The sequence below is a fragment of the Lipotes vexillifer genome, unplaced genomic scaffold, assembly GCF_000442215.2.
Source record: "Lipotes vexillifer unplaced genomic scaffold, Lipotes_vexillifer_v1.1 scaffold330, whole genome shotgun sequence".
In the NCBI taxonomy this organism is placed as follows: Eukaryota; Metazoa; Chordata; class Mammalia; order Artiodactyla; family Lipotidae; genus Lipotes; species Lipotes vexillifer.
In genome coordinates, this window is record NW_006775627.1 from 1,864,085 (window position 1) to 1,886,820 (window position 22,736).

At 36.2% G+C, this 22,736-nt stretch overlaps 1 protein-coding gene across 1 annotated transcript in view; it reads left to right on the forward strand.

Moving 5' to 3' along the window:
* The window catches only part of COBLL1 (cordon-bleu WH2 repeat protein like 1), a 158,763-nt gene that overhangs the window by 134,179 nt on the left and 1,848 nt on the right, over nucleotides 1-22,736 (forward strand). Inside the window, exons 8-14 of the mRNA XM_007450070.1 lie at nucleotides 2,589-2,742; nucleotides 3,211-3,285; nucleotides 4,451-4,570; nucleotides 9,319-9,553; nucleotides 10,586-10,680; nucleotides 14,771-16,350; nucleotides 18,228-18,404. Of these exons, the coding sequence (XP_007450132.1) occupies nucleotides 2,589-2,742; nucleotides 3,211-3,285; nucleotides 4,451-4,570; nucleotides 9,319-9,553; nucleotides 10,586-10,680; nucleotides 14,771-16,350; nucleotides 18,228-18,404 (2,436 nt within the window). The remainder of the gene's footprint in view (nucleotides 1-2,588; nucleotides 2,743-3,210; nucleotides 3,286-4,450; nucleotides 4,571-9,318; nucleotides 9,554-10,585; nucleotides 10,681-14,770; nucleotides 16,351-18,227; nucleotides 18,405-22,736) is intronic.

A 22,736-nucleotide genomic window follows, 5' to 3' on the forward strand; every position in this document is an offset into this window, starting at 1 on the left:
AGGGACAGGGACAGCAAGGGCAACCGCTCTGAGGTGGGAACACTCCTGGCACATTTGAGGAGCAGTGTGAAGGGCAGTGTGGCTCACTTTGCTCCACACGTGGAGAAGGAGGTGGTCAGAGAGATCTAGGGGCCAGGTCGCCAATGGCCTTAGAACTCATTACGAGGACTTTAGCTTTTCTGTACCAATTGGGAAATTATTAGTGGGTATTGAACAAAGTGCCTTCACCTGATTTTTATTTTAACAGGATCCTTTGCTGCTCTATTGAGGAAGGACTCTAGGGAAGCAATGTGGAAGAAGCAATCCAATTAGAAAGTTCTAAGTGATGGCTCACTCTGTGGTAGCAGTTGAGCTGGATGAGCCAATAGGATGGACTTGATATGGAGTGTGAGAGAGAGGGGACACGGGAGGGTGACTCCAAAGTTTCTGGCATGAACAAATGGAATAATGACTTGCTATTTTTACTGAAACAGGGAAGACTGAGAACAGGGTTATTTTTAATGGGGGAGATGAAAGGAGGATCTTAGTTTTAGACATGCTGAGTTTGAAATGGGCGTCAACATTAAATGAAGATCAGACAGAGGTCCAGGATGGAGACATAATTTGGAAATCATCAACATATAAATAATACATAAAACCCAGAGACAGCAGACATTACCAAGAATGAGTATAGATTCTAAAGAGAATATGTCCAAGGACTAGATGAAAAGGAACCAACACAGAAAACAGAGAGTTCAGATCTCCGCAGAGTAAGGAAATAGTATTCTGGATATAAGAAAAAGAAGATTTTAGAGGGTGGTCAACTGTTTAATGCTGCTAATATGTCAAACAAATGAGTTCTAAGAAGTAACCACTGATTTAGTCATGAGGGAGGTCATTGATGACTTTGATAGTGTAAAGGAAAAACTCAGTTTTCTACCCATTAGGGAAAAACCCAGTTCTTTCCTACTGTGTGTTGCTTCCCTGTGAGTCTCCTTTGCTACTCACACAAAACATTTCACTTCTGTTCAACAGATGTGTGGAGGTTTTCCCCACACCACCAGGCAGTTTTTAGATACCAGCATTCAGCTAAATTCTGACACCATCTACCCAAAGACAACATCAGATTCCACAGGATAAGGGCTCAGTCCCACAAGACGGCCCTCCCTTTCCTACACACACTTCAGGCACCAGTCACAAGCCCAAGTTATCACCTCTGCTCCTGACCAACCAGCTATGGATTAGAGATGCCAGTGACCCCCTTCTTGGACTTCAGGTGCCAACCACAAGTCCAGGTTGTTACCTACACTTCTGACCAACTGGCTATAAATCAGAGGTTCCTTCGACTCCCTCCTCGGGTTTGATTAATTCGCTAGAACGGCTCACAGAATTCAGGGAAACACTTGCTTACATTTACCAGTTTCCTAAGGGATATAGATGAACATCTAGATGGAAGAGATGTATAGGGCAAGGTATGCGGGAAGGGGCATGGGGCTTGCACTACCTGTCCAGGTATGCCACTCTCCCAGCACCTCCACGTGTGCACTGACCTGGAAGCTCTGAACTCCATACTTTTGTGATTTTACGGCAGCCTCATCACATAGGCATGATCATTCATTAACTCCATTTTCAACCCTTCTCCCTTCTCGAGAGAATGAGGGCAGGGCTGAAAATTCCAGGCTTCTAATCATGACTTTCCCATGACCAGCCCTCATCCAGGAGCCCATCCAGAGTTGCCTCATTCCAACAAAAGGTACTCCTGTCATCCAGGAAATTACAAAGGTTTCAGGAGCTCTGTGTCAGGAACTGGGGCCCAAGACCAATATTAGAACAAGAGATGCTCCTAGTGTTCTTGTCACTTAGGAAAGTTCAAGGGTTTTAGGAGCTCTGTGCCAGGAATGTGGGCAGAGACCATTATATATTTTCTATTATCTCACAGATAGGAATAGTTTTAATGGATCAAAGGTTGAGAAAGATCTGATTGGAGGGGTTCAAGTGGGAGATGAGAAATTGGAGGAAAAAAACTATGAATAACACTTTTAAGCAGGTTTGTTGTAAGGGGAAAGAGCAAGATGACGTGGCAATGGGCCAGGAGGCACCGGCCAGCCTGCTGACAGTCACATGCTCTGAGTGTGAGCGTTAGCTGTGTATAGAGTCGAGGACCTCAAACGACCTCGCCTTTGGTAGACATAGATTTTTGAAATGTTTGTCATTGATGTATTGTGCCAAAAAGAGAAAGATTAATCAAGACAGTCTTAATGTACAGATATTCTTCCCTTTTTCACTTCTTACTTTACATCCAGTATTTTCTCTAGATTTTCCTTTGAAAGCTAGTTTTTAACTGCCTTGCCTATGAGTCTTCTACATTTTCATTAGTTGTTTACATGCCAGCCTCCCATTCTAGCCTAACCTTACTGAGAAGCATCATATTATACTTGTCTTTACATATCCGTCTCTGACACGTGGCAGATACTCCGTAAATGCTTTTTGAATGAATGACCATTATGTTCCATACTGGCATATGATGTGTTTGATGTAAAGGTCAGTGTCCTGAAGTTTGCTGTTCATTTCTGAATAGAGATTCTGTTTGGTCACATTGTTTTCCGTAGAGTTCCTCTGGAGCAGGCAGAGTGAGGACAGGCTCTCTGCAGCTCGGTAGAACATCCGGTGGGAATTTATCTTTGAAAAGGACAAAGCGAAAAGCACCTTCCCCACCCTCCAAAACAGCCCTGCAACAAAGTGATGAAAATAGTCACGTGACTGGTAATGTTACTTTTCCCATTAACATTAGTGTTGTGTTTTCTTTAATATAGACAATAGAAATGATACAGGTTATAAATCACATCTTTTTATTAAATAATATTAGTACTTAAACTTAGGCTTTTAATTAATTGATTTTAATAGTAGTGCTTAGATAGTGCCTGATTGTTCTCACTACCTTTGAAAAATCTGCATGACAAAATTTAAAACTGCACAGCTCCATTATCCTAAAATGAGCATGTTATAATTTGTGAGTCTATTCAGAAAGATACTGCCTTTCCAGGACTGACTACATGTAGGACTGGGAATCAAATTAGATTTTAGCTGTATCACAGCTAGACAAGTACAGTGGCTTCTAATAAGGTTAGGGCTATCTTTTTCTGAATTATATAAAAATGACTTAAGGTACTAAGGAATTGTTTCATTGGTGAATGTGACTTGCTCAGAAGTTGTGTTTCTTCTGTCTTCTAGCCCTGCAGTCGGTACCTGCAATTCCTACAGACAGTGTTTTAGAAGCAAACTCTTCTGAGGGCCTGTCCAGCCCAGGTCTGACACCTCTGTTCCACATCATGTAACCACTGAGAAAGAACTTCCAGGACAGTTGAGGAATGAATCTAGTCGTAATGCTCTGTATATGAAGGAGATACAGATGCTTTGTCTTCATTTCCCACATTATATAGTATGAAGTGAAAAATATTCCCCTCCCTGAGTTCAGAGTGTGAAACACAGAAATCAAAATTTTAGTTCTGCGATGGCACCTTGAGTGTTTTTCCTACTAGGTCTCCTGCTTTTCCTTATGCAGTGTCAGGTTGCCATTTATTAATCTTCTCCCCAAGAGGAATGACACATCTTAGTTAGCAATGTACCTTGGTGTGTTCAGAAGAAAACTTACATGAAGGTGTTAAGCATCATTCTTTACCCAACTGTTGTAGGTGTGAATTCATATTGTCCTAATCTGATGGTAAAAATTTATTATGAAATATTTTCTACTATATGGTTTTATTTTGGATTCTCCCCAAATAAGTGAAATTTCAGTAAAAATCTAATACTGTTCCTTAATATTTTTAATAATAGCTATTTAGTAGCTATAAGTATGATAAAATTTCTTAATCGTTAGGCTTAAAGTTAGGTATAAATGAATATGACAGACTAATAATGTTTAATCAAAATAGAATATTACTATGTCAGTACTTTAGCACAGAAATAATTTGATAGGTATAAAAATTGCTTAATATAACTACCTCATTTTTATAATTCACATTCACAAATACAGAAAAACTCAGAAGCACCCAAATGCTCCTGAATCTTTAATCCTTAGGTGATATTTAGGAATTTAAGATTTTGATACAGAATTCCCCTTTCCTCTGTGATTAAAAACACTATCATTAGGTAACTAGTAATGATTTTTCTCAAATCTTACCCAGAATAATATCAATGATACCATTCAGTTTCACAAAGGAAATTTATTAAATAATATCGAACTATATAGATGAAATGAGAAGATTTCGGAAGTATTAGAGAAAAGTGGCTGCTATTCAAACTTTGCTTTATAGCTGTTTTTCTTCCTTTTTTTCCCCTTTTACCTCTTCTTCTTTAATGCATGGCTAATTGTGAGTTAACATATCTAATTTCTTGTGAAATGCTTCTTGGTCTCTGCTTGCTTAATTCTGTTTTCTAAGTGCCATTTCCACAGATTTTACTTCTTTGGCAGAATCCTCCCTTGGCCCTGGGCTCCCCGGTCACAAACAGTGCGCTGTGCCCCAGCTGCTGGCCGAAGCCCCTCTCTCGGAGTGCCCTGGAACGCCCGAGGTAGCTGCTGCATCTCTGCCATGTAGGTGACCTGGCCTTTCCTGCCTGCTGCTTTGTTTAAGACAGATTGAGATGTCATCACATTTAGATTTGGTTACTTGTTGATTCCCTGTGTAAAAATGTCTCATAAAAAAAATAGTAGTTTCTGCCTTGTCACTTGAAATTCTTGGAGTTTGATGTTTTCCCTAATCACATAGTGAAGGAATATGGCAACATGTAAGATGATAAAATCAGTGGCTCTGAAGGATTTCAGCTTCTCTTCTATTTAGCTTTCTGCTTTTTGGCAAAACTGTTTGAACTTTATTATTTTCAACATATAACTATATAAATATAAAAGAATACATATATATTTTTTCTTTATTGAACTACTCTTTTGTTATCTAGGCATGGCTTATTTTCTATAGTATTGCTTTTGATTGGGATTTTTATTTTTAAGTGATCGAAATTGTTTTGTTACCATATGGCAAAACTTCATAGTTAGGTAATATTTGAATTCTATCATAAATAATTTGACTCAATTTTTCAGTGACCCAGAAAAAGTCCTTATCACCTCAAACCAGTTGTTTAAAATCAGTATACTATCATACACTCGTTAAAGGAATGAAAAATTATGTGGCCAGTTTGGGAAATACTTTAGCAGGTTTGTTTTTTTTAAAATAAGGATTCATTTTCTATATGACCCAGAAATCCCACTCCTAAGACTTCTCAAGAAAAGTGAAAACGAATGTGCATACAAAAACCTGCATGTGAATTATTATAGAATTTATGTAATTGCCAAAAATGGGAAACAACCTAATGTCCCTAAACTGAGGAATGGATAAACAAAATGTAGTTTGTCCATATGTTGGAATACTACCACCTAGCCAAAAGAAGGAACAAATAACTAATACATGCAACAACATGGCTAAATACATTGTTAAATGAAGGAAGCTAGACTTAAATGGCTAGATGCTGTATGATTTCATTTATATGACATTCTTGCAAAGGCATAACTATAGGGATAATTGCTGCCAGGGGCTGGGGTTAGAGAGAGGAGTTGATTACCAAGGAGCCTGGGGGATTTTGGAAGCTGACGGAATTGTTCTACACCTTGATTGTGGTGGTGGTCACAGAAAGATAGATAGATAGATAGATGTCAAAACTGGACATTCCAAAATGTATTCCAAAAATGATGAATCTTACTGAAATTATACCTCAGTTTTTAAAAATGAAAGAGAAAACAACTCTGTCAGAAATTACAGCAGTGTCTGACACAGTGAACACTTTTTTGAATAAATGAATTTTTTTTTTAAAGTTCACCAGAATAGATTTAATCTAATATGGTTCTGTTTTAGCAAAGAGTAGTATCTGTCAAACAATTCTGCCCTTTGACCGTCTCCAGGAAAAATACACAAGATGTCCCAAAAGGCTTAGTGAAATTTTAAGCTTTAATAACTTATAAGATGCTACAAACTAAGTTTAATTATTTAAATTTCTTTTACACATATTATATTTTGTGAATTTTAAATAATTAATTTTATTTTTTGTTTCAGTCAATTTTGCAGTCTTTAGAGGGACTGAAAAAATTAAGATATATTCAAATTATATTAGAAAGCTAAGTAAGTGTAAAAGAAACTTCAACAATTACAATTTCAAATGATTTTTTATAATTTTCTAAACATATTTTGGAAGTTGTTATATTGTACAGCTACACTAAAGTTTTGGATACTCTGTTCTTTGAAAGTGAATTCTCTTCCCTTAGAACATGTGAAGCTGAAATATGATAGTTGTGATCTAACATTTGTGAAAATTACTCACTGTTCACAGCCCCCACTTCATTTTGTTGTTATTGCTGTAGTTCTAAAACTTGGCCATAGTATAAGTCTGTTAACACATACAAAACAAACTTGATTTAATATTTTTTAAAGCTTGGAAAAAATCTGTACTAGTCAAACAACAAAGTGTGAAAGTGCTCTTGGTTAGAATTTTTAAAAAGAATCACAGCCTTTTCTAAGACTTTTAATGACAGGAATGCAGTTCAAATATATATATTTTAAAAAGCCTGTCTGATGCTTATAACGACTAAGTTATAAAACCCCAGAAAAATAATTTGAAAAGATTTCTGAAACATGTGACTCATTCTTCATACTTTGAGACCAGTTTCTCAGTGAGGACCTCATACTTAAAGAAAGTTGAGGACCTCGACTTTTTAAAGAAAAGTTGTGTATCTATATAAAACACATGTGATGGTAAAGAGAGAAATAGGGAGAAAGAAAGATCAATAATTTGCTAAATGTTACCTCAGTTAATATAATTTCCAAAAGAGCTTAATATATACCAAGGAGCCATCTATAAAACATACTTGCATCTAAACCATAATGGCCTTTCATTTTCCCTTGATACCCAGTTTTCGAATTATGTAAATATACTCTTACTGTACAGATGTAATATGCTATTGTAAAGGCATAATATTGTACATTGGCATCAAAATAACTATTTCATGTCATGATAAAGCAAGATTTATATATATAAGTATATACATATATACATATATATATATATATTTTTTTTTTTTTTTTTTTGCGGTATGCGGGCCTCTCACTGTTGTGACCTCTCCCGTTGCGGAGCACAGGCTCCGGCCGCGCAAGCTCAGCGGCCATGGCTCACGGGCCCAGCCGCTCCGCGGCATGTGGGATCTTCCTGGACCGGGACACAAACCCGTGTCCCCCTGCATCGGCAGGCGGACTCTCAACCACTGCGCCACCAGGGAAGCCCTCTTTTTTTTTTTATCAATTATTTTTGGCTGCGTTGGGTCTTCGTTGCTGCGCATGGGCTTTCTTTAGTTGTGTCGAGCGGGGGCTACTCTTTGTTGTGGCGTTTGGGCTTCTCATTGCAGTGGCTTCTCTTGTCGTGGAGCACAGGCTCTAGGTACGTGGGCTCAGTAGTTGTGGCACATGGGCTCGAGTGCAGGCTCAGTAGTTGCAGCACATGGGCTTAGCTGCTCTGCGGCACGTGGGATCTTCCCGGACCAGGGCTCAAACCCATGTCCCCGGCATTGGCAGGTGGATTCTTAACCACTGCACCACCAGGGAGCCCTTAAAGTCAAATTCTTTAATGTTTTTTCTAAGTAATCTGTTTTTTAATTTACAATAAAAATGTCATTAAAATTCCCCGTATTTATTAAAAAGCACAAATAGCATACTTTTCTGTCTATATGCTTAAAGATACAATTAAATACATTTTAAGTACTTCACATATTCTTCAAATACGTTAAACTTTTTTGTTAAATTTTGTAGATGTGCTGATCACTATCATCCAGTGCTATACTACCCTTTTTACCCCTCTATTGTGGTAAAATTAAACTTTGTTCAGCTGCTGTTAATGTAAGTGGAAGTGTTGAATTATACTTATTTATTATTTATTTATTTTTGGCTGCGTTGGGTCTTCGTTGCTGCACGTGGGCTTTTCTCATTGCGGTGCACGGGCTTCTCATTGCGGCGGCTTCTCGTTGTGGAGCTAAGTGCGTGGGCTTCAGTAGTTGTAGCACGTGGGCTCAGTATTTGTGGCTCACGGGCTCTAGAGCACAGGCTCAGTAGTGGTGGCACACGGGCTTAGTTGTTCCACGGCATGTGGGATCTTCCCGGACCAGGGCTCAAACCCATGTCCTCTGCACTGGCAGGCGGATTCTTAACCACTGCACCACCAGGGAAGCCCTGAATTGTATTTAAATAAGCAAAGATCCAGAACCTCATTCTTTGGTTTAAATTTACTTTCACAGCTAGTGTGGACACCAATTGCTTAGGATGTCTCCTCTTTTACCCTGTTGGCCATTTGGTGTTAGTTCTAAGAAATTATAATAAAACAATTTCATTCAATGAAATATTAACCACAGCTATTGAAGAGAGTCATACACACACATATACTGATATGGGAAGACCTTTAAGACATAGTTAAGTGGAGGAAAAAAACGTTAGTGAAAAACATCAGGTATATTATGCTTCCATTTATATTAAATAAACCAAGAATAGAGAGAAAGAAGGAAATGTACGTATATCTGCTTAAACGGTATATGTTCATTATACCTTCTGATAATATAGAGGAAAAAAACTGTTAAGGGAAGTTGCCTGAGAATCAAACTGAGTAGGAGTTAAAATTAATTTTCGTTTCATAATACTTATTCTATTTGTATATTAAAAATTATATTAAGCATCTAAGTAAATGGCTTTTCACCTTGGTTGCACACTAGAATCACCTGAAAGAACCTTAAAAAAAATTCTTGGTCCCTCCCTTCAGAGATTCTGATTTAACAGATGTGGATTAGAGGTGAGCACCAGTATTTTTAAAAGATGCTCAGATAATTCTCAATCGTAGTTAGTACTGATAATTTCTGAGTCAAACTTTATAAGTACACTTGGGGCCAATCTAAAAATCTCGTGTTCTTTTTGTTTACATTTAAAGCCATTGCATCGAGGTAAAAATCATTTAAACTGAAAGATACATTCTTAAATGAAATATATAACTTGAAGCTTATGAGCTTAAATAACCTTTTGTTTTTTTTTTACCATAAATAAAACCGAGACAGCATATTATTTTTAGAAATGTATGTCTGAGATAATCTGATTATATATTAACATAATTATTCACCATTAGAAAAGTATTTTACTATTAGCTTTGAATCAGAATTTAAAAGAGTCGAACTAATTATTATTTTAAAAATTCCTTCCTTGCCAGGATTGCACAGGATGAATGAGGCAAATTAATATTTAGGATTATATCTTCATTTCTTTGTAGCTGGAATAAGCTCTGATTACAGCCTTGAAGAGATAGATGAAAAGCAAGAACTGAGTGAAGTGCCTAAAGATGAGGCTGAAAATACTTCTCTGAAGTCGCAAGACATTCCTACTGTATCTACTGATATAATAAATACACTGAAAAATGATCCTGACTCAGCCCTTGGCAGTGATACTGGAGAGTCCTCACAAAACTCCAAAGAAGAAAAACAAGGAACTAAAAACACAGATGGACAGTAAGTAGTCTGTATGCCAGACGTGGTGGTGGTGGTTTGTTTAATTGATACTAGTCTTCTGAAATGTAGAACTGATATTTTAAACACAAGTAGAGTCATTTCTTTAGCTTATACTTTATCCCTTTTACAACCATTTAAAAAAATGTTTATTCATAAAGTATCAATTTACATGTGATTGTTTTTAAATAAAATCAAATCCAGCAGTTCTGGTATCCCTGTGGCAGATCAACCATAACATGTAGTTATTTTGTATGAAGATTAGCATTTTTGTTTGTGTTGCGTTTGTTTTGCCTATTACCTATTTGGCCTAAATGAAATATTTAATTTTCAATTTTCACCAAATGCTCCTGAAGAATTTTTACTAACTGCTATATAAAACAATTCTGCCTCTTAGAATATGATGTTAAATCACTAATATTATTTTTATAGTCAACTTTATGAAGCAGAGAATGCACCTACCTTCCCCTTGGTTCTAGGAATCGAAAGTTATAGTAAAGTATACTTACATTCTCTTAGAAATGCCACACTATGAATAAAGATGAAATCAAGTAGGCAAAATAAACCATTTTATCAAAGTTTTATTATAATTTGCATGGGATTGTCTCCAAATTAATCTCTTGTATCACCAAAAAAAACCCCAGTGAAGTCAGTTCACATCCTGACTTGCCACAGGGTGACCTTGCCAGATGCAAGGAAAATGTCTATGAGAGTACATTTCATTTAGTTCCTTTTTCTTTAGAAGATAATAATTGATAATAACAAAAAGACACTGTCTTGGGGAAAGTGTCCATTTTACCAAGCTTCTTACATCTTTCTTTGTAACAGGGTCACCATATGAAAGCTAATGTTTCATAGCAGCATTTCCTCTCATTTGTATTCTTTCTTTGCTATTAAATTTCTAATATTTGGCAGAAAAAGATGATTATTCCAGTCCATCTGTCTTTGGAAATTATTGCCTGTTTTATCATCGTGTATGTGTGTGTGTGTGTTTCAACAGTATCAATATATAACATACAATATCATATTTTACAGAGGACCACACATTATGGTGTGTAATTCAAGCAACAAAGCGAGGGTAGTTGACAGTGTAAGAAACCTGAGGTCACCGGGCCCAAACCAGGAGAATGGTGAGTTCTATAAACACTAATAGCCAACACTTTCATAGCACTTGCTATGTGCCAAGGACCTTTCTTAAATACTTTATATATATTAACTCATTTAATCTTGTATATTAACTCATTTATGGGTATTATTACTTTAGTCCCATCTTACAGAAATAGAGCCACAAAGACATTATGTAAATCACCTGAGGTCCCACAGTTAGTAAGTGGTGAACCTCAAATTTGAACTCAGGCAGTATGTGTTCAATACGTGTTGATTCCAAAATGTGCTTCTAACTACCATGTGTTCTAATGTTGTTGTTAAATCTTAGAGGTTATCTAACCTAGATCTTGGATCTTAAAGATGTATACTCTGTGTATATTTATGATCTACTTCTCTTTTTTCCTTCTACTGACTCCCTAACCTAAGCCTGTTTTATTTCATAGTCGGGTTGCTATACCTAAGGTGAAACTTTTCTGCTTGATTTTTCAGGCCCAAACCATCTAATTATGTAATAGTGCTTACCAGTATTTCCCACTCCCCGCCCCCCCAATCAAGACAGTTTATTCTCTTTCTCACGATATATTTCACTCAGTTCTGTCATTAGGCCTATGCTCATTTTTATCTTTGCCTGGAAAATAATTTTCCACCTATCTTCACTCATTCAACTATTATCCAAATCCTGCCACTTTACTTACTCTGTTACTTGATTACTGGAAGCCATGTAGTTCTCTGTTCTCGACTACTCAATTGGATTGAACAGTCTTTGATCATAGAAATTATATCTGCTACTTTGAATTCCTTATAGCAGAATACTGAGATATGGTTAAAATATATATTTAGGATTGAATTTCAGAAAAATGATACTATACAAATAGAAGATACAAGGAATACACAATGTTTTTGTTTTGTTTTGTTTTTCTTTTTGCGGTACGCGGGCCTCTCACTGTTGTGGCCTCTCCCGTTGCGGAGCACAGGCTCTGGACGCGCAGGCTCAGCGGCCATGGCTCACGGGCCCAGCCGCTCCGCGGCATGTGGGATCTTCCCACTGTGCCACCAGGGAAGCCCTACACAATGGTATTTTAAGGGGGTATGAAGAAAGTGCTTATTCTCATAGTCCAGTCTATTATGTTAATATATAAAACTAGGTTAAGATTCATAGAAAACATGGGCCCAGCCGCTCCGCAGCATGTGGGATCTTCCCGGACTGGGGCACGAACTCGTGTCCCCTGCATCGGCAGGCGACCTCTCAACCACTGCGCCACCAGGGAAGCCCTACACAATGGTATTTTAAGGGGGTATGAAGAAAGTGCTTATTCTCATAGTCCAGTCTATTATGTTAATATATAAAACTAGGTTAAGATTCATAGAAAACATAGGGATATATATATATATATATATATATATATATATATATAAAACATGGATTATCCCAATGTCACAAACAAGATGGACAGATGGATAGATATAGATATGTCATTTTATATATGTGGTATGTGTTGGTTAATTTGAATATATATGGCTCTGACTCATTTTCCTCATGGTCAATACCATCCTGAGATACAAGTGTACAACTTATATACTTGTACATGATTTCCCCCTTTTTTCTTCTTGACTCAGTTTTTTGTAACATACGCTATGGCGGCAGTAGCATTTCTATTGAGAAGTCATGATTTAAAAGCTGTTTACTTCTTTTAAAAATCATAGTCAAATTAAATCATTTTTACTAAGATTTTGGCATCATATTAGTGCTAGGGTCACAAGTACATTTCCGTAATACCTTTATTTTGATTTGCACTTGATTTACAATGACCCTTGTCAACTCTAGGTGATTTTTAAAAAAATTTGTTATCCTTAAACTAGTTTTATTCTCCTTTTCTCCTTTTTTTTTTTTTTTTAACCTACCCTGTATACTTATCTAAATCATCCTTTCATCAGGTTGTTCATGTTGGTGTCAGTGTTGAGTAGGGGGAAGTACAGTATAGTACAAAATATACCTTCTCCCTCTACTGGCCATTCTTGAAAAATGGCCTGTACATTCATTGACGTTTCATTGGCATTATCATCGATATGTATAGGAGGATGGACTAGATAATGAATTCAGGAGTGATTCTAGGTTTCCAGGCCTGACAGTCATTGAAAATTTTGAAATTGTGAAATTTTGATGAGAAATTCAGTTAGATAATGGTGAAGTAGGTGTAACCCACAGAAAATGTGAAAAATAGAAACTTAGAGTTCTAAAACCTGTAAATTAGGGTTTGTTAGAGGGGATTTAATTTAAAATATATTTTTTATGTTGATTTACCTTCTTTTGGAAAATGTTTCCATTCTGCAACTGGGATATACCTATATTCAGTGGAAAATGAAAAATTAGAAAGAGAAAAGGAAATACATTTAGGCTCATTTTCTGGTGCCAGGACCATTTCTTAAATTCTTTTGTGTTCATATCAGCATTGAGAGTACCACTTTTCATATAGATATTAAAAACACTTAAGAACCAAGTAAATAAGAACACAGGCAGAGATGTGTCTCTTCTGTGGTTCCTAATTACGTGTCCTTAATTTTATAAATCACAAAAGTTAATAATTATTAGTCACTGAGAAAAGAAATCACTTGAATAGACAATATGTATTCGAATAACCAGTTGCATTTTATGTGGGAAGAATAAAAATTAATTCCATTTTTAAATTATATATGTAATATAGGAACCTTGCAACATAATAGAAAATATAACCACCATGATCAAATAATTGTGCAGTTAGGCAGGGTTTAAAAAAATAAAGATTTAAAAAAAAACTGTATCCAAATTTACCTGGCAACATGATTTTTTTTGCATGCATGCATATCTTTCTTTTTTCTTTTTTTCTTTTTTCACAGAGGACCCATTTTAAATAGCTCATGATATATTTTAGGCAGTGAACTTTATCTTATAGATGAAAGTGAGTGATTATAAAACTATAGAGAAATACCTGACATCCTTTCACAATTTGACTTCCAAGGCTCACATTTCACTTGTGCTGTGCAAACAATCATATCTGAAAGGAGAGGCCACTGAGGATTTTGAAGATGAGGGCTAGCTGGTTATTCAGAAGAAATGACTCTTCATGGCATTTGACTGGAGAAGCACAGTATATAAATCACTTGGCTTAGTACAAGACACGTGGTACACATTCATAAGCCTGTGTTTCCTTCCAGATGTCTCATTCCAACTCTTTGCCATCATGTTGTTGGCTGGCAACTGTTGCTTTGTTAACCTAGACACTGGAAAATGATTTTTGTTTTCAGGAGGTCTGAATTAAAATTAAGAGGAAAGGTAGTGCTGGGGAGAGGGAAGTTGTTTTCTCTACCTGGATTCAGACATGAGAAAAATAGTTATTTTTTCTCACAGGGAAAAATCAAAACCCACATGATTGTTTTTATGTAGTTGAAATCACCCATATTTTGACTGAAAACAAAGTCCTCTAAAAGTATTTAGCAAGGACACCTAATTAATAAGACAATCAACTTAGGTTCTGTTTTCACTTCAACTCTTAAAGGTAAGGTTTTGTTGTCTTCCTTAATTAAAACTGAGAGCATTTGCTGGGATTGTTTCCCTTTTAATGTTAGGTATAAAATGTAAATATACTAGGGATTTTAGAAAAGACAGAGAATCAAAATGGAAAAAAAGAATAAAAACATTTTTTTAATTTGTCAATGTCTTTTGTCATTCTTAACAATGACTGAAATATAGTCTTTATTTAAAAGAAAAATCATAGCTATCTTCTATGAGTACTTGTTTTGGGCAATACACTATCCTAATAAGCATGTTACATAAATGATATATATAATACATGTTTTTTTTTACATCTGAGCAAACTGAGGCTCAAAGAGGGTAAGTATTATGATGTGGCCATACAGGTTGTAATTAGTCAAGCTGATTCCAGATTCAGGTCTCTATGATATCAAAGCCCATGCTGTTTTCTCTGTATGCCACTACCTGTATAATTTTTATATAATTGGTAGCTGAAAATTATCTATAGAATTCAAATCAATCTGTTTCAGTTTGGGAGAGGCAGGCATTGAAAACTTGAGGTTTTCTATTTTTTTCATATACTTTATGATATTTTTTCCTCTCAGTAGATCAAAATGAAATAATTGTCATTCCAACAAACACAGAAGACAGTATGAAAAATGGAATGAGGAGAGCAGAAATCAGTGTAGCAGGTGTTGCCAAAAGTAACAGTGTGGACGTGGAAGTTGACAGACTATCAAACTATCAGGCATATAAAACTGATACTGCTAGAAGTTACAATGAAAATCATCTTGCTGCTTCATCAGCACCAGATCAAAAACTGATTCAACCTAGTGCAGAAAAGACAAAAATGCAAGATGCAGCAATTCAGACAATCCCTTCCTGTGACAGTTTTGATGGGAATCACCAAGATCATAATTTGTCTGATGTCAAAGTTGATGAAAGTGTGCAAACTTCAAGTAACAACAAATCAACTCTACACTCATCTTTAAGCCCACAAGATTCTTTAGATACCTCAAGAGAATTTGGGAGTCAGGGCCCCCTAATTATGTATACAGAAGAGCAACTCACCATAAAAGATCCAATTTGTGCACATGGTAATGATGATCTTTTGCCTCCTATAGATGGGACTGATAAAAATTCAACAGCTTCTTATATAAAGAATTATCCATTTTACAGACAAGACTATAATCCCAAGCCAAAACCTTCAAATGAAATTACAAGAGAGTACATACCCAAAATTGGGATGACTACTTACAAAATAGTGCCTCCCAGATCCCTAGAAATATTGAAAGATTGGGAATCGGAAACCATAGGGTATAAAAATGATCAGGAGATAAATACTTTAGGAGAAAAGGACACTCATGGGAACGTGAAAGTAACTGCAATCCAAACAGAAGATCCTGTTATTTCTGAAAGCCCAAAGGAGCCAGAAGCAGACCTGAAGCCAAAGCCTACCCTGAGAACAGAGCATCAGGTGCAAAGTGAGGAGAGTTTTACCCACAGCACAACGTCGAATCCTCTGAAACCTACTCCCAAAATGACGAGAGATACTGGCACAGCTCCTTTTGTGCCAAATTTGGAAGATATAAACAGTATTTTGGAGTCAAAACTTAAATCTCGGATTTCAAATCCCCACTCCAAACCAAGTTCTTTTTTCTTGCAGATGCAAAAAAGAGTTTCAGGTCATTATGTGACATCTGCAGCTGCCAAGAGTGTTCAAGCTGCCCCGAATCCTACGCCAAAGGAACTAATAAAGAAAGAGGTGGAAAGGGATACAATACCTCCTCCAGAGAAAGCTCTTTCTCCCTTAAGTAAAACAACTCACTCTTCTCCACAGCCACACATTCAAAACACTGATGATGACAGCAATCAGAAGCCTGCTGAAACCTCTCCCCCTCCCATAGCCCCCAAACCTGTTCCTCTTCCCAAGAGTCAGCTAGCAACACTTAACCTGAAGACTCTGAAAACTTTTGGTGCCCCTCGACCATACTCCAGCTCTGCTCCTTCACCGTTTGCCCTCGCTGTGGTGAAACGGTCACAGTCTTTCAGCAAAGGTCGTACAGGGTCACGCAGTGAGGAGGTCAGAGGTGCATCTGCCCGAGCTCCAACTGACACAGACGGAGGGAAGATTCCTTCCGTAAATACGTTTGTGGACATCCCACAGCCAGGTGTGAAAGATAAGGTAAATGTAACCTTTTTAAAAGTAAGGGATTCTTATACAACATGGTTTCAACGGGGTTGACAAAGCATATCGGTTTGTTTGTGTGTTACTTAACTCTGAATTCATAATCTACTATCAAGCTACTGTAGGAAGAAAAGAGTAGTAATACACAGAATCTGATTACTGATTCTCAGAGTTATTATAATTCATATCACTCGATCAGATATTACTATAAGATCATCATTATGTAATTGTATCATTAGGAAATATTTAAATTTAAAGCTTCTTTGCTCCTACATTTGTATAGTGTACTAGTTTATAGTTCTGACTCTCTAGTTTTCTGTGTTTTGCTTATCTCAATTTGTTTATAACTTTTCTGGATGGTCTGGTTGACTTTATTTTCTTTTCCAATTCTCCATACTGGCAAAATAGTTTTAATTACATAAAAACATAAGCAGTATCAAAGACTAGATAAAATAACCAAACATCTCTCAGCTCTGTATTTTCTATCATATACACTCAACCTGAGCTTATCAAACATTGTTATATGTAATTTAAACTAAAACCAGAGTTTAAATAGGTAATTTTCTTAATTTCCCATTTTGTTAATTCAGTGTCAACTTTCCAGTTATACATATGTTGAGCAAAATATCACTTAACCACCATCTAACCTTAATGGTGTACAAAAAAGGGGTTTGTTGACTTCGTGTTTGATCAGCTAATGGTATAATTTGCTAGATTCAAGTAGTATAGTCAGGAAGAAATTCACAGTATGAATTATGATAATCCCCATGCAATTTTAAAAAAATACATTGTGTACTTTTACTCTGATAGTGTTTAAAGAATACTTTCATATTTGTATGACAGTTCCAGAAGCATTTTATACTATTTTTTCAAACACTCCCAGAGTAACAGAACATTAACCATATTGCCAAGTAAAGACTTTTCCATAATTTTAAAGCAATGTTTACCTTGAAAAATATTTCTTCATATATTTTCACATTTATGTTTATTACTTTGATATAATATCAGGAAGAGATATATGATGCAGAGATTAATTCTTTACTTGGGAATAAAGCCTGAGTTTTTTCCTTAGAATGGAATACCATTTCTAAACACCAGAAGCTTGATTTATATAATACAGTTTTTGAGCCATTGCCTGAGTTCTGTTTAGCTCATCTTTTATAAAGATACTCATCTGGCAGTTCGAAAAAGACATTTTTAAGATTGTTTGAATACAGTTGCCAGTTAAATCAGTTACTAAATATTCCTTCCTAAGAAGTTTAATTAAATTTTTGATTCTTAAATTTGGAAATTTCTAATATTTATTTTTAGTCTCATGAGAAAAATAAAGAAAACATGGCCATCAGTTAGCCCCTGTGACTTCCAGAAACACAAAATAAGCTGTTAAATAGTCACTAATATTCCCTTATTAGAAAATACATTAGGTTCAACAAGTATGAAATTACCAACATTTGTCCATTTGTACCATCAAAAATAATTCCACAACACTAATACATTGGAACTATGAAAATTTTTTTTTTTTTGTCTGAAATTTTTATTATTACTTTGGCTCTTCTAGCCAACTCCACTGGAGAAATCAGCATTATTTTATTTACTCAAGGACATTAAAATTACCACTGCATTTGTGAAACAAAAAGAGGTATCACTTTCCTTCCTTAGCCTCCTGAGTTCAAGATGAGGGAAAGTAATGCCCTCATCTTCCAGCTGAGCTCTGGCAGCAGAGATAACTCAGTGGATGAGGAAACAGAGCTGAGTCTAAAACACCAGTGAGGCAAATGGTGCTTCTTAAAGAGCTACTGATGATGAAAATGTTTTGCATAATGGCCCATTCTTCACGTGGTATTCATATAAATATTTTACATTTATTTTTATAGGAAAATAACTCTGCACATAATGAACAGAATCCCCAAATGCCATCTCTGACTGACGGCCCATCATTCACCCTTAAGAGACAAAGTTCTTCAACATTCCAAAGCTCTGACCCAGAACAGATCCGACAGAGTCTGCTGACTGCAATTCGTTCTGGAGAGGCTGCTGCCAAGTTGAAAAGGGTAAGTTTTCTTTATCAGATGGGTGACAGTGGGTTTATTTTCAACATTGTCAAACTCATACTTAGGGGAAATTGTTTTCTGGCTTTTAAGTCTGAATAGGGAAGATGCCAGAAGTTACTCTTTTATGTCAGGGGTCATTTTTGAAGTATAAGCTGAGAGAGTACTTAAAAATATGTCAGGTCTGTTTTCCAAAACATGGGCCAGGTGCAGAACACTAGTTTTGCTCATTATTATATATCTATATATAGAAAGTGCCTTGGACTCTTATTTTTTAAAAATTGTGTTAGCACAGCAAGCAAGAGTCTTTTGGAAAGAAAGTCCCTCCTTTATTCCAGAAAAGCTGCACTGTTGTAGGATCCTGCAAGTTTTCAGTCATCGCCCCTACAGTAATCAGTTACTACCATACGTGGGATTGGGTGGTTGGGCGGGGGGAGGAGTTTTATAGGCTAAACCAAAATAATGTAGGGAAAATCTAGAGAATTTAGATGAGACCTAATGCAGAAATTCCAATCTTAATAATGCCCTGCCAGAGTCTAGCTTCTCCTGGATGTAGGAGAGCAAGGAGGTGTGCCCCCTTTCATGGGCAAACACCAAAAAGCATCACAGGGAATTATGTGCAGATGAGTTTCCTCCCTTTGTTGCCTTCATCTTCTGAAAGAGGATGTGGTGCAGCCTTGAGCCTGGCATCCTCACTTGGACCTCCCAGAGGCTGTAGTTTCCCTAAATGTCTTTCTTGTTCTTCCCTTAGTCATCTTGGTTGCAAGTTCCTCAACACCCAAGACAAGTACTCATTATTTCACTGACTCCCTAGGCATTTCATTTTGTGAATTCCTTCTCTAATCATTTTAGAAGCTATTTAGAGAAGAGTAAGAGACTTGTTGAGCAAAACACTGAACTCAACAAAAGCGAAATCTGCCAAGGAACAGGAATGCTGCAAAGACAGAAAAAGGGGGAGGCATCCTCGCGTGTCTACACAGCCAGCCTTGCCTGTGTCAGCCAGCTTCCTGAATGGGTTTCACTGGAGCCCTGAGTGACCGCCGTTCCCACAGAGGACTTGGCGCTCACATCTGGGCACACGTGGTGACAAGGCAAAATATTGTGTGCTGTCAGGAGTGAAGGAAACATGAAGGAATAATTCAGGGGAGTAGGTTTGAATTTTGTAGATTATTTGTAGAGTTTAAATTAAGGTGCCAGGCAGCAAAAAAACAAAAGAAACCAAAAGGAATATTGAAATTGGTATTTCACAGGTCATGATGTCTATATTTTGTGTGTGGGGGGAATATGTCCCTGTAAATAAACTGTACATTCTTATTTATGAAAATAATTCTATTTCTAATTCTGTTTCTAATCTTGTAAATTAAGGATGAGTTTCAAAGTTCTCAATTCAATAAATTTGATAAATATTTTTTTAAAGCAGAAAAATACCAAACATTGTACTAGATACTCTGGGGATACAAAATTGAATAAAATGAAGCCTCTACCTTCTGGGTGTTCATAGCCTGGGACTGAGAAACAGTGGTACCTCAGGCTCATGGGAGAACAGAAAATAACCGCAGTGCCTTTGTACTAAGTCAGCGGATATATTAATCAGTTTCAGTAAACTAATTGCAGAAAACAGTGCATTAAGTTGGAAATGCCTTTTAGGCCAACAGAATTTTACAGGCAGGCAGCTGTATACTTCGTGTCTTACGGGCTCCGATTTGGCAGTCTCTTCACATATAAAATTCTCATTGCTTCCAGAATGAGCTGGATGTGAATCAACACGGAAAGCAGGCCCTAAATGATGATCCTATAATTGTATCCTGTTTATAACTCATTACTTTAGGTTCTATTGAGTCTAAATTCTCTCTCTCAGTAGGAGGTTACTGACAGCTCTGACTCCCTATAGTGTCAGCTCCTAAACTCTGTTTAATGAAAATTCCTTACATAATCCTTTTTCTTCCCTCTGAAGAAAGACACAGGGTCTAGTAGAGTTCATGATATCTACACTCCATGATCAGCACCTTCACTTCTACTTATATATGCTAAAAATATATACCAAGTATAAAATATATACCAAGTATATATACCAAGTATTTTATACCAAGTATAAAATATATACTTGGTGTTTTTATATACCAAGACTCAGAAGAACATTGTTTGTAATAGCTCCAAATACATATAACCTTAATATCCAAAAATCGTAGACTAGTGGTATATTCAAAGCATGGACTATCAAATGGCAATAAATTGGATAAAATACACACAACAGAACAATGTAGATAGAGACATAAAGAGATATGTAAAGTTGACAGCATGCAAAACTAGATTATATTATTCAGTGATGCATGCATAGGTGGCAATTATTTTTACAAGTGAGGAAGTAATTACAAAAGTCACGATAGGGTTACTTCCAGAGGGGAAGAAGCGGTGCTGTTGGGGGCGTATGAGAGCAAGACGGGCACACAATTTAAGAGGGAACTAAAAAAGTTATTAATCAAGAGAAATATTATCTTAATGCAATATTTAAAAATGTACAAATTAATGCAAAAATCCATGACAAAGTCAAAATTTTAAATAAAGATCAGTAGGGAGCTGGAGTAGGGAGTATTCTCTTGAGTGGTGGGCTACATATATGTCTGTGTTTGTTTTCATTGGGCTGTTCAGTGCACTTCTCTGTATGTGTATTATATTTCAAAAAATTGCAGAAGGTGGTAACAATGGACACAACAAGGCTCTAATTTCTTGTGATCTTTGCTTAAGTCCCATATTTCTGTCCTGTTCTGAACATTTCTTCTGGTTTGTTTTACATTCTAACCTTTCTTTTATAGAACAACAGTTATAGTGCCAAATAAAATCTCCAGTGATTTTGACAGTGGGTTTAGATTGTTCATCAGAAAGTTGGCTCCGTGTTTGCCTGTATTTTGGCACCCAAATGTTCACTTTTACTCCAGGTACCAACCTGCCTTATGGCTCTTGTTCATACTTGAGCAATTAACCTTCATTAAGTAGTTGGTTCACATTAGAACAATTATCTAGTTGATTGCTCTAGTGTAAATGTAGTCGTGAATTTTCATGTTTCCTAAGGCTTTTTTCCCATGCCTTACCCCCAAGTCAACCCACATATAGTCAAAGCGATTTGTCTTGTCTTCATATAAAGCATTAATAAATCTAGCACAGTATTTTATAAAATGTGTTTGATGTTAAGATGTATGTATGACAGCAAATTGTTTTCAGAGAGTAAGAGATTAAGTCATCTATTATCATTGACTTGTGTTGACATAAGAACTTCTTTGGCTGCTTTTGGTTCTTGTTGGTGCTCGACTTACTAAGGTTATTACACTATTATAAGGAGAATATAGGTTTGTAAATACAAAAGTCTGAAAATAAACTGATGAATGATATTTAGTGCTTGGTAGTAAGTGTTTCCTCAGAAAATAAAACTTATCGTTAGCTAGATAGAAATCTGGAGGGAAGAGAAAACCTGGATAAGTCACCCAGGATCTTCCTGGCTTATTTTGTTGAATTAGTCTGCTTTTTATTCATATTTCCTTGGTTTGAATTTGAACAGTCCAAGTGTTTCAGGTTGGCAGCTCTTTCCATGTATTTTAAAAGTAAAAATAAATGATGGTTTCATAGTAAGAAAGCTATGTGAATATTCCTGAAAATTTCTTGAACTTCAAGGGTAGACAGTCAACTAGTAGATGCTTACATCAGTAAATTCTTAAAGTTACTTTTTAAAGATATCTTTATTACTAGTGTCCTGTGGTCACTGTTCAAAAAATTCAGGCAATACTTTTATACTTCATAAATGTTTGTAAAAAGTTACCATATTTCATCTAAGAAATAGTCATCGAGTTACACTGACCAGGCACTAAAATAACTGTGAGTGTGAAGTAGGTATGAAAATAGACAAGGTCTCTGACCTCAAAAAATTCATAGAATAGTATTCTAATGATACCTTCTCATGTTTGAAGTTTTTAAGTAAACAAATTTTTAAATAACAAAATACCATTTTCCCCCAGAGTAACTGCTCTGGATAGAGTACAGTGTAACCTTTCAGACCACTTTTGTCATATATAAACATTTATTTTTTCTAACAAAAATGGAATCCTCTGTAAAACACTGTTAAATATATGTCTATCTCTTGAAGCTTTCCCTTTTGTTACATACATATCTATGCTGTTCTTTTAAGACTAGTATCTTTTAAGTAGTATTTGGAATTCCCTGGTTGTCCAGTGGTTAGGACTCTGAGCTCTCACTGCCAAAGGCCCATGTTCAATCCCTGGTCAGGGAACTAAGATCCCACAAGTTGCGTGGCATGGCCAAAAAAAAAAAAAAAAAAAAAAAAAA